At 48.5% G+C, this 12,793-nt stretch overlaps 1 protein-coding gene across 4 annotated transcripts in view; it reads left to right on the forward strand.

Annotated features, from left to right (window-relative positions):
* GNAO1 (G protein subunit alpha o1) overlaps positions 1-12,793 on the forward strand; it is a 118,730-nt gene that overhangs the window by 69,884 nt on the left and 36,053 nt on the right. For all 4 annotated transcript variants that reach the window (XM_021408766.1, XM_021408763.1, XM_021408762.1 and 1 more), the window contains one exon: positions 9,013-9,173. In XM_021408766.1, the coding sequence (XP_021264441.1) occupies positions 9,013-9,173 (161 nt within the window). The remainder of the gene's footprint in view (positions 1-9,012; positions 9,174-12,793) is intronic.

Below are 12,793 nucleotides of genomic sequence, written 5' to 3' on the forward strand. Positions count from 1 at the left end.
AAGCAGGATGTGGCCAGAGATTGCCCCAAGCTTCCTCCTCCCTTCTCTTCCTCCTCCTCCTGTCTGTGCCCTGCCAATGGGCACTTCCACCAGGATCTCAGGCCAAAAAAAGCAAAAAAATCATTAAATGGCATAGTCAAAGGCAGTGACATACTGGAGATTGATAGGGAAAGCTGTGTAAAGCAAAGCACTGCCATTTTTTTCTGGGGGCCCTCTTCCCAAAGTGCTCCTTTAAACAAATGAGGGAAGCCACGCTTGCAGCAGTGACTCAGTTCCCAAAGTGCCCTCGCTGCTGTACGTGCTGCCACTTAGTTAATATTTAGCCCATTGCCAGGACAGCAAAGTGCCATCCTGTCCTCTTGCCCTGCGTACGTGCATCCCAACCATAAATACTCCTCAGAGTATTTTGCTTCTTCTGGAAGAGAAGAACCCTTCTCTCCAGCATTACTCCCGCTGCACTGTTTCCACGTTACCCATGTCTGCATGCTCTTGCTCTTCTCCGTAGTCTGAGGAGGAAGGGGTTGCTTTGCTGCGATTTGCTCTGCGGGCCTGCAGGCATCCAAAAAGCTTCAAGCTTTAAGCAGTTCCCTTGAGCGTTTGCAGCCTTTCAGAATTTCAGAGGTCGTATTTGGCACAATTTCCTGGGGTATGTAGATGTCAGACATCACGAACCTTGTTTGGCTCATGTAATGCTCAAGTCAAATACGGGTAACCCCTCATCTGCACTCAGTGGTGATCATCTTGTAAGGCATTTGATGAAGGAGTAACAGATTCAAAAGCAGAAAATTGTGGCAAGACTCCAAATGAAAACTGTAAATAAGCGGTGAACGTAGGACTCCTGATAAGCAGGGTCTAGTTTATTGCTAGAGCTGGGCAGGATTATTTGATGAACGGTGAATGTACTAAAAAAAACAAAAACATTTGTTAAATCGGTTCAAAATGCACAGGTAGTCATGGGCAAGATGAAGTTCTCTGAAAGTTCAGAGAATCTTTCAAAAGGATTTTTCATTCCTGAAAGGCCAGAGTGATTTGTTCTGATGAATTTGTCCAACTTTTCATTTGGAAACAGATTTGTTGTTTGCAGATTAACATTTAAAATAATAATATGCTATCCCTTGAGTAACTTGAAATAAAGCAAAGTATTTTGATGGGGCAGAAGGAAAGTGTTTTGGCTGGGTCTGAAATTAAATTTTTGCAGATTTTTGGGTCTATGGTAGAATGCACAGGAAAATATTTGATGCAAGCTGATTTTTCACATTGTCTCATTTTTAAGTTCTGCTGCCAAGTGGAAAATCTGTTGTTATTTGGCATCTGTGATCCCTGATCTCCCACTACCAATGCAAGAAATAATTTTGGGACACGCTATCAGGTTGAGGGCATGGGCTGTGGGCACCACTCTGACCCATGGTGCCTCTGTTTCAGGACAGAGCAGGTGGAAATCCCTAGCCAGAAACCCCAAGAGCCAGTATGGGTTACAGGGAAGAAAAGAGGTAACCGAGGTGCCACAGGGAGTTGAAATTTAGCAGGATCATTGGGAGATTTTTTTTCCCGCCCACCTTGTCCTCTTTAACAAAAATCATCAAGTAAAATAGGGCCATAAAGTAAAACAAGGCTCTTCCTGGTTGAAACACTGGTGCTTCCTTCAGGGACACAACTGCAACCCACAAACTCAGTCCTTCATTGTACGATGTGCTGATAAATCTGCTGGATTAATTGTAGAGTGGATATTAGCACCCACCATTCAGCATCAAGCTCTGAACATTAAGCTAATTACTAGGTTCCTGCACCTCACAGCTTCCCAGCAGGAAGGTGCTGCTCTATAAATCATCATACACCAGCAGCATTTAGCCAGCAATGTTAAAGAAATTCTGCTTTGTGCTGAGAATACTCCCGCCGTCAGGGCTGTTCAACCCTTCTGCTAAAAAGACAATGCCCTTTCCCCATTTGTGGTAGGAGGGCTCTCAGGACAAAATCAATGTCCTCTCTGCCTTGCCGCCCTTAAGTAGGAGGGGTGCTGGTGTGGAAAATCTTAGAGACATTCAAAGAGTGGAAAACATGCAGGATAAAGCCACGTTTCATTCCTGAATCCAGCACACGCTCCATGGGACCCCAGCATTCCCAGTCCTTGTCGCTCCCGTCCAACTCATCTTCAGCCATTCACTTTGCAATGACTGCAAGGTTGTCATTTATTTTTCAAATCATGGGAGCCAGTGCATTTTCCCCACCTGCTCTCCCACTGTGGGATATCAGACATTTCCCTGCCTTTTACTACAGAATAAGCACTACACTGATTTGGAATTTTACGGCCTTTCCCTCAGCAAAGATGATTTTAAAGAGAAGAGAAGAACAGAGCCGAAAGAGCAGCACGCTGCAAGGATTTTGTTCTTTAGCCTTTCCATGCTTCCAGTCCCCTCCTCACCGCCGCACTGGAGCACTTCCCTGCAGAGCATGAAGCCATGCGACTAATGTCCCCATCTGTGGCTCTCCCTCTCTTCCTCTCCCTGGTGGGCAGCACTCTGTGCCTGAATGTCCTGGAAGCCGTTTCTGTAAGCAGAGGGTGATGTCTGGGCTTGCAGGTCCTTTCCCCAGGCCTTTTGCTCTGTGTCTGTAGGTCAGAGAACCCATCAAAGAAAGCATCTTGTCCCCAAAGGGGCACTGGTGGATCTCTCAGTGGCTCTTGGTTTCTCAGTGATGAAGCTTTTTGCCAGCTGTGTCTTGTTTGTGCCAGGACGGTGTCACTTTTTCCTCACCTGCAGCTAGTGATTCAGGACTTATTTTGAGACCATTCTGCATGTTTCCTGGCTTTCCCATCCATGGAAAAATCAGATCAGCTGTCCGCCTTGTTTGTCCCACCCAGCTCAGGAGCTCTTCTGAGCTCCCCAAGAACAGAGAAGGAGCCCACAGTGTCCTGGTACAAAATGAGTTTGGGTAATGAATTGCCTTTACTGCATCCCTCTTGCAGGTTGAGGTCTGTATTGTTGGGTGGTGGGATTTTTCCACCTCTCTGAGGAGTGAAACACTGTTTCCTACAGGATATAGGACCAAAGGGAAGGGCCTCAAGTTGTGCCAGAGGAGGTTCAGCTTGGATATTGTAAGAATTTCTTCTCAGAAGGAGCAGTGAGGCACTGGCACAGGCTGCCCAGAGAGGTGGTAGGGTCACCGTCCCTGGAGGTGTTTAAGGAAAGAGTGGTTGTAGTACTTAGGAGTACGGGTTAGCGGGCAATACTGGTGGTAGGTAGACGGTTGGACTAGGTGATCTTAGAGGTCTTTTCCAGCTCTAATGATTCTACGATTCTGTGATACCAAGCTACAGGAGCTCATACGATAGAGGTGGCCAACTGGCAGCCCAGTGGCTTCATCCAGTCCACACAAAGCTTTTGTCTGGTCCCTGGATTGCCAGACAGTGAGCAGGTCCAAGCAAACGGGTGGGGAAAGAGGTTTGTACCCACATAGGAGCTAGCCAGTTTTACTGGACCAGCTGTGGTACCATGCAGAATGGCTATGAATGAAGTCAGTACCAAAGACAAAGCAACTGGCCTGCTTCAGAGCCATAACAAGGTCTAATATCAGACCTGCTCAGTGTCTCTCCGGAGAGGAAGAAGCAGACAGAAATCACAGCAGTAATGAGGTTTCAGGAATGAGATCCTAGAACAAACAGCAGACACACAGAAGCTTTTTGGCCTAGGCAACTGGAGGTGAGGATGGCACCATCTTGGCTCCAGAAGGCCATGAAACCCAGGGCTTCACTAATTGTTAGCCAGATAGTGCAACCATGGGAGGAGAGCTCTGCACGTCATCGTGGCTGTTGGGTTATGTTTGCTGTGCATAACAGTCTGCCATGAGCAGACAGATAGCAGCTCCTTGGCTCCGTACCCGTCACCCAGCCCTTCTGTGTGCTCTGGTACACTAGCACAGATGAAGATGGCTAGTGTGGCATTGTGGCCAGCTCTGAATGGTTACGTTTTAGGCACTGGATGGGGTTTTTTAGAGCTCAGCGCCTTGCAAGGTTTCTTAGGTGGTGTGCCCAGCAAGCCAAGTGCCAGGCAGAGGTGGGATGGGATGTGGAGGTGGGCGGAAGGTGGAGGATAGAGTGGGAAGATTGTCACTACTGCGACGTGCAGCAGATTTCTGCGGATTCAGAGTTCAGCACTGAAACACAGATGTGTGAGAAAGAGAGGCTGAGTGAGGGGGAGAGCCATACGTGTGACTGTTTATTCCGTGTCTACAAAAACTTCTATGGACTTGGAGCTGGGCCCTGAATGCCTCTGGAAGAGGCGTAGTCACCAGCTCTGCTTTGTTTCCAGCATTCATTCAGGCTGCAAACGCTGTGAAAATAACCAGCTTCTGCTGTGATGCAGCCACACTTCAGCTGTGAAGCACGGTCCGGGTTTCCGAGCCGCTCTCTGAGGAGGAGTTTTTTAATTTATGAGCCACATCCTGCCCCTGAGTGACAGGACTGCATTTCTCTCGCTGTGTAGCACTGTGCCCAAGGGTAGAGGCTGGGACCTCAGGAAAGTCCCATCCAGGGACCTTCCCCATAAGCTTTGTAGTTATCTCCCTTGTTGGTAACCAGCACCGTGTCTCCGCTTTTTCTTGCGCCGCTACCTACTGAGTGTTATGCTTCTCTTCCTCCCACACCGCACGGATTTTCTGAAACGTTATGAGATGCAGCTCTGAGTACAGCCAGCCACCAGAGGAAGTTGCCCCGTGGTAACCTTTGAGACAGACTGAGTGACAAATATGATTAATCGGAGTAAATAACAGCAAAAAATAATATTTACTGGGATGTAGTTTGCCAAAAGAAAAGCACTGTACAATGTGACACAGTGGGTCAGCTCTCCTGTGAGTGAAAGTTAGTGCAGCTGCATAGAGTTTAGCAGCTTTGCACCAAAAAGCTTCGCATTGGTCTCTGTCTTTTCCCTCAAGTCTCCCTGTCTCAAAAACTACTGCTTATTGGGAAAAAAAAAATCCCCTGTTTAATGTACAGACAGCTTCAAAGTGTCATAGCTGAGATTTACCCTGGGATGGCCAGAGAGATGGGGCAGCGAGGTTGAAAGCAGCTGCACTAGTGACCTGTGCAGGCACAAGTCGTAGCTGGTGGTGAGCAGCAAATAATTAGGACTGATCTATAGGCACATGATGGAAAGTATGTGACCAGACAAATATGACTGTTGGTAATGCCTGAGTGCTGTGGGGAGCCCCTCTTCCTCCCAGCAAGGTAATGAATCAATCAGGATATGTGGCTGTTGCAAGTGAAGTCGTAAGTTTGCTTGCTGAACATACCTTGTGTGCTTGGTGATAATGACACGTAGGAGACAAATAAATAACTGTGGTTACGTCCAGCTTAGTGAGAAAGCAGCTTCTCTTATGAGCTGAATCTGTATCACGTGTCTGATGCAAAGATAGATGCATAACACGGGGTGAAGAAGTGTCACTTCCACTTCTGTGTGGCTCCACTTGCCACTCTGCAGGTAGACACATTGGGGAGCGATGCAGAGCTGAACAAATCCTGCTCTGGGTAATGAATAACTCGAAGACAACAGCTCAGGGTCAGGGTTTGACATGCTATGAAGAACAGCAGGCGTTTGGACGTAGCTGTGGGGTGCATTGGGAAGCACAAGGGACAGGTCACACTTCTACCAGGGAAGAACCAGCCCAAGGGAGCCCAGCACAAAGCCAGGAACGCAGCAGCTCCGTGTGAAATCATCCCAGCCCTTCCCATGGCACCCAGCTACAGAGCTGTCCCAGCCACCCAAGGCACAACCCAGCAGGCGAGTTCTCTTAGAGGCAGGTCGTCAAATCACAGAATCAGTAAGGTTGGAAAAGACCACTGAGGTCATCGAGTCTGGTTGGAAATCATGGCAGCCTTCACAGCCGTGCCCTGAAGATGCGATGGTGAATGCCACTTGTATAGCTCATGCTGTGCTGCTACACCGCTCCAACATCAGCCTCAAACCTGGGGCAGGGAAGTGCAGGGGCAGTGATGGAGGAGGGAGCACTGCACCATTTTGTGGCTCCTTCCAGCAGTCCCAGGGGCAGGCTGCTGCTTATTTTTAGCTCCTGAGGTAGCTGAAATACCACCGTGATATTCATTAGCCGAATCCCTGTCGGATGGGAGCTGGGAGGCGGGCGCGGGGGTGATGCTCGGTCTGGTTTGTTTTGCTTGATTTAATTGCTCGCTTCAGTACAGACGCAGCGCGTGGCAGGAGGCTCGGTGCCTCTCACCTCGGGAAAAGGGGGAGCGCCAGACCCGGGGGAGGTGGCGAGAGAAAAGTCAATCAGGCAGTATTTAAAAACCTACCTGCTGGGCCCAGGGGGGGCTGGAGGTTTTAATGTCATTCCCAGCGTGATACGCAGCCTGGAGAGCAAGAAGAGAAAGGGGTATCTTCTCTCCTTGGATCCTTAATTGCTTGTTAAATCACCTAACAAATGCATGAACCTATATGCAGCCCATGCTCCTTGGCAGAGGGGCTTTATCCTTGGAAGAGGGGAGGAGTACTTTTAAAAACACTCATTTCTCTGCCTTTTTCTGGGTGTACAAAAGTGAGAGTCGAATCGTTGGCTCAGCAAAACAAAAGCCAGCCGCCAGTGCTGTTATTACTAATAGCAGGAGCAGTATGCTTTCCACGCCCTGCACACGGCTCCCGTGCCTTGGAAAGGAGCCTTTCCATCCCAAAATGAGACTCCCAGTAACTGCAGAGCTGCTGCAGGTTCTCCCCATTCGCATCTCCTAGGACAACCCCTGCCCAGCGAGCTTAGCCCCACTGCTGGCCTGCACAGACCTGGTGACCGTGGCCTGCATGCCTGTCCCTGCCAGCTCCCATTCTGTCATTGCCATCCATCAACGTCCTCTGCTCAGAGCCACTGAGCCTTACACCGCAGGGGACTGCCACACATCCCGATAGTGGAAAAAGGGAGGCAGCTCTTTCCCAGCACAGACAGCGTGATGGCTGTGACGTTCCCTCTGATCCTCGTGGAAAGCAATCCCCGGTTAAGTCCACAAAGGGCAGAAGCAGCCCAGGCCCTGCCCTTTGCAGCTGGAGAGCTTCAGATCTGCTTTGCCATCTTAGACGGATGAGCTGATCTGTGACCTACACCTGTAAATCCCCCCTGGTACATTCAAGGTAACACAGGAGAAACCTCCTCGCTCCCCAGACGACAGCAGCTTGCTGCAGCACCATTTGGATGCCTCGTGAAGCACAGAGTCCATCTGAAGGCAGCGGGGTGCCTGCAAACCGGCCAGCAGCCCCGAGCTGACTGGCCTTCAGCAGGTTGTGTGCTGTTCAGAACCTCTGCAAGGAGAGGAATTGCAGCTGCAGCAGGACAGAAACACCGTGCTGATGGTTTATGAATATTCACTGAGCTCACGAAGCACTCCGGGGCAGAAAACAAGCTTTGAAATTAACTGAACCCTTCAAGGTTCTTTGCTTGCCTTGGCTTTGAGGTGTGAGTCACCAAAGCGGTTTCTCTAAAATGAGCAAAGTCTGTACGGAGGGCTAGGAGGATTTCTGGGCAGGAAAATATGAAGTTAAGTGTTCTGTGAAAACAACTTTATGTTCATAAAGTCTTCAAAACGCAGACTCCACCCCATTAAGTTTTATGGGATGATGTCACCATACAGTACTGAGACTTCTTCAGCCTATTAGGGGTTGATGCTCTATGGACTCAAAGCTCTTTCTCAGAGTTTAGAACTCTCCAGTAACTTCTGTCTCCAGTGCTAGCAGCTCGGTGCCCTGGGATTTTTTAGCACTTTCAGTGAATAGAAGCTGCAGAAGAAGAGCTTTGACCCTGGCCATGTAGTCTGTGTCATACGTGTTGCCTTTCCCGTCCGTATGCCTTGGCTGCTCCCAGCTGGTGGGAGGGGATGCTGGTCCCTTGGGAGCCCCACAGCTGCCCAGAGAGCTGCGTCAAGTGGGACCCGGGGCTGGGAACAGAAATAGGGAGCTACCAGTGGGACATAAGGAAAGGTAATGAGACACGGAGGCTGTCTTCACTAGTTTGCTGTAAGCACACATGCAGGATAAATGCTCCCCTTTGCCAATTAATTATAATGATAATAATTAGCTTCGTTTCAGGTGGCAGAAAGATGAGACTTCTCTCTTTTTTTTTTTTTTTCAGTGAACAAAGCAATGAAAGAAAAACTTTGCAGGTTAGCCAGCATCCCTGGGGTTTCAGGAGCTTGGGGGAGTATGGGAGGGCTGCTTGCTGCAAAGCAAACCTGTGGGTCAGGATTTGGGTGTCCTGCTTCACAAACGAGTGAAGCGTCGGCCACTGTGGGCTTTTACAGCAGGGCTGCACTCAGCTGCTCTGTCTAGACATTCCCATCCTGAATCTGAGACATCTTCCAGACTCGCATTGTGTCAGAAGAGTATCCTCCAGGAAAAGTTGCTGTTCCAGTGAATCAGATTTTTCTCACCAGAAAAGATTCCATCCGAAAGTCACCAGCTGGCCTTGCCCTCTCTGCCATGTTCCCGAACCACAGGAGATTCCTCTCCATGTGAGTCACAAAGCAGTGCAGACAGCCAAGGTGTTATGTGTTAGCATGAGTTAGCCCTGGAGCAGAGACAGGCACATAGGAAAGAGCAGGAATTCAGAAGAAGTGATAAGGCAGCATCTGAAAAGAACAGTTTCTGGAGCCTTTCTGCTGTCCTGTCTGATACAGATGGTCTCTGCTTCAGCAAGGTTACATGCTTGGTAAAACGGGATTCAGTGCAGCATATGCATCACTTTGGTAACAGTTTAGCATACGTACTTGTATATACATGGATTTCCTTCTCTGTCTGCTAAATAGAAATTTGTGTTGACGTGAGGTGGGCTGTATAAGTACCTGTTCCCTTATGGAGGGACATTTCCTTGCTCGATCCTCCTTTTGCCCTTTCTGCTATGCTGTGGATCCTCAGCCCCATCCCACTATACGCAGTCTCGTGCTGCTGAATGTTGGATGAACTGTTTCTGAAATGACTGGCTCCCAATCCTGCCTCTAGTGTGACCGCTCGTTTCTCTCCTTTGCAGGCTGATGCCAAGATGGTCTGTGATGTCGTAAGTCGGATGGAGGACACAGAGCCCTTCTCTCCAGAGCTGCTGTCAGCTATGATGAGACTCTGGGCAGACTCTGGGATCCAGGAATGCTTCAACCGGTCCCGGGAATATCAACTCAATGACTCGGCCCAATAGTGAGTATCCCTTTTGATGGGCTTTAGCGTAACGAAGCTGCATTTGGATTTGTTAAAGTTTTAACCAAAGTAGCCCCAAAGGCGTTAGTTGCCTTTACAGCAGTGTATCTGATCCTGGCTGTGCTTACAAACTAGGATGCGTGCTGTGTCATGGGCTGCTGCAAGATAAAAGGGATCAGGCAAGATATTCATGTTCCCCTCTGGCCAGTCTGGGTTCTGGGACCCTGAGGCCAGGTTCCCAAACTGCTTTCAAACTGTTCAAAGCAGGTTCCTGCAAAGCAATCCGGTGATGCTGGCCAATCCATGGAGGTGGCTGATGGCTTCTTCATGTCTGGTAGATAACAGAAGAGTGTGGGCACCTGCTTTGTATAGCAGTACAGCTCTTGGTTTTGCCTTTCTGATGGTCGTGCACTGTACTGATAGGCAGCTAGATTACAACCACGGGTAGGGAAATTATCTGCGTTTATGGTGGCATTGCATTATTCTCATAATACAGTCAATGGCATCAGTACCATTAGGGACCACATCCAGATCTTTTTTTCATGGTGATTGAGTCCATGGCTTTGGTTCATCCCGTTATGAAAACAGGATATTTACCCATAAACTGCTGCTCTGGCTCTGAAGAAACATTGAGTGCTTCCCCAGTTTCATTTCAGACCCGTTTCTAATGATAATTCCTCCAATCTGTTTGTCCCTACCTAGGCAAGGAGGCTAAAGCATTTCATGCCACAGTTTCAATCACAGCAGCTGTTGCAGTCAGGCAAAATGTCCCCCTGGCCCTGTGCTGTGTCTTAGACAGTAGTCATTAAAACACGGTGTAGTATAGGGATCAAGCAAGCACAAAATAATCCTTTACCCAGTTCTACCCTGGAAGTCTATTTTGACAGTCAGAGAAAGATGCTTCCCGGTGGTGAAAGGGGAATGCTGTGTCCATGCTTTTGGCTTCACAGTATCCCATGTCATCAGGTCCACCAGCTGACCCATGCCCTTTGGGATTTCCTGCCTGTTTGGATTGTCTGGTACTCTGCTTAGAGTTTTCCTGGATGTCCATCAACGCACGGACCCAAACACAGGGGTAGCTAATGGCTTTGTTCTGTTCGGTGGCACTGACCATCACCAGCCTGCTCCATCTCCTCCCATCCCAGCTGGCAGGGCAGTTTGGGAACATGGAATTATTTTGCTGTTGCGGCGCTGCAGCAGAGCGTGAGCGATGACACATCTCTTGGCATTGACCAAAAAGCAAATGGGAGCTCTGCAGATGTGTGGTTGGTGTCACTGCATCCTACCCAACAATTTCACACCGCGAACAAGTACATCTAAGTGATGATTCCAAAATATGCTGACTTTTTATCACTGCTAGGAGGACGTCCATGTATAATCTATATTTCATTGCCTGTAACAGCAAAATCTGCCTTTTCTTGCCAGTTTTTTTTTCCCCGTGAAATAAGTGTATGATGGCAAAAACGCATCATTAGAGATATAAATTATATAAAATGCCAGTCCTAATTGCATTACAACCTTGTGGAAAATTCTTCAATTGTTTTAGAGCCAATTACCTTGAGGAAAGTATTTTGATTCTCTATCCATGCAATATAGCAGTTGAAAACAATAAGCTTCACCCTCCCAATGTGACCAGATGCTGGGTAATTCATCAGCGAGAGCTCTGAAACCACAAGCGTTTTCTAGACATAAACTCAAGAGGCTTAGTGCTGTGGCATTCACAGTGATATCTACATGCATTTGTAGCCCAAGAAAATTGCTTCTGGTGTCGTTAACAAAGTCTCTTGTGCTGCACTGAAACTCTCAAGCTGGTCAACACAAAAAGAGAGATGATGATAGAGGAAAGAATGGAAGGAGAGGAGAAGTTAGGGCCTGTTGGCTTATGCATTGCTCCTTCTACAATCGTTAGAATCATCTATATTGGAAGAGACCTTCAGGACCACAAAGTCCAACCATTGGCCTGACCTGCTGCGTTCCATCACTAAACTGTGTCTCCTACCTGGTGAAACGCTGGCTATGTCTTTTGAGGGGGTTAAGTGTTGGATTCATCTGTCCCTGAGTGAGCACATAGACACGCATACCCAGGGAGCTGGTGCTGGAGTGCTTTACTGCACCTTTTTACTTGCTTGCCTCTAGGATGCACCCAACAAAACAGACATCTGCCACTTAAAGCAGGGAAGAAAATAACTTTGGGCACATTTTCCACCTCCCACAATTGGGGACCCAAAAAAATAACCCTTCTGGGCTGTGACGATGACACAAATCATCGGGAAGAAGAGGACACAGATCTTCCCCTCAGAGAAAGTTCCCTTTCCCTGTTCGTGGCCGCACACGCAGGCAGAGGAGGGCTGCGCTGCCTCTCCTGCACCAGGCTGTGCCCTTTCTTGTGGCAAGACTCTAATTTCTGTGCTAGGGCAGCTGGTGAATCTGATGATAACAAAGTCCTTTGCATGCCCAGATCCGGAGCCCCTGGTGTTTCCGTCATCAGGAGCAGAGATGCTGTCACAGGGCAGGGACTCCAGCGCGTCCCGCGGCAGCTCTGGGCCCTGGTGCATCGCACCAGATGGTGATGCAAGTGAGAGCTCAGTTGGCACTTATTCACGCCCAGTGGACACCCAGTGAAAAGAGGCATATTTTTCATTTAATCTTTCAGTGCTTCGAGGTTGTTTTCTTCTGCATGAGCGAAAAATTTGAGACAGTTTTCTATTTTTTTCTCTCTCCTGGGAAAGGACTTGTCTTTATTGACACTGATATTGGCTTTAAAGCACTAGCAACTACAAAATGGGTTTTCATTAGGGTTAAGAGAAACAAATTCCGGACAAAAGCTGAATCTGAAACTCTTGGTGATGAAAAACAGTGATGATGATAGCGAGTTGGGCTGCCAGCATGCTGGCATCTCCCTTATTTCAGGCTTCAGTGCCAGGCATAGGACCTGGTGCTTGCTGGCAGGAGGGAAGATTACTGCTGGGGTTGCAAAGCTGGAGACCTGCAGGGCAGCACAGGTGGGACTGTCAGGGCCAGCTGGGGCACTGCCCTTCATCCCCACTACGCCACGTGCATCCTGAATGCACTGAAAGCTTTGCCGAAACCCCTATCTGCTGCCCAGGAGCCACTGCCTGGGCTTCTCCACATAATTATATGCAAGGTCAGCCACTGGCATCTGCTGTATTTAATTAATAAAAGACACTGTGACTGTCCCCTGCATCCTGCAGCTTCTGACAAGGCAGAGCAGCCAGACCAAAGCAGCCCTGCACTGTCACTAGGGCTCACTCCTGGCCAGTGCCCTGGTTGTCCTGAGCTGCTCTCCCAGTGCTTTGCCTTGATTTTTGAAATGGCTCTAACAATAGGCCTTCTGCTGTGTGCTCTGGGAGAGCAAACCTCAGGCTAATCAACAGCCTGTGAGAGCGAGCAGCAGGGCTCTTATTAGTCTATCATGAAGTTCTCTGAAAATAGATTTAATATTTCTTATTAGCCTAAACATGAAGTCAGTAATAGCTCTTCTCTCCTGTCAAAGATGAGCAGGAGCACATTGTTACCTGCTCTCCGTAACGGAGAAAGGTGTGGACTTTCCTGCAAATTTTTATTTCTTTTGGGCTCTGAATTCAGCCTCTTTTAGCAGG

This window comes from Numida meleagris, chromosome 10, assembly GCF_002078875.1.
Source record: "Numida meleagris isolate 19003 breed g44 Domestic line chromosome 10, NumMel1.0, whole genome shotgun sequence".
Lineage (NCBI taxonomy): Eukaryota > Metazoa > Chordata > Aves > Galliformes > Numididae > Numida > Numida meleagris.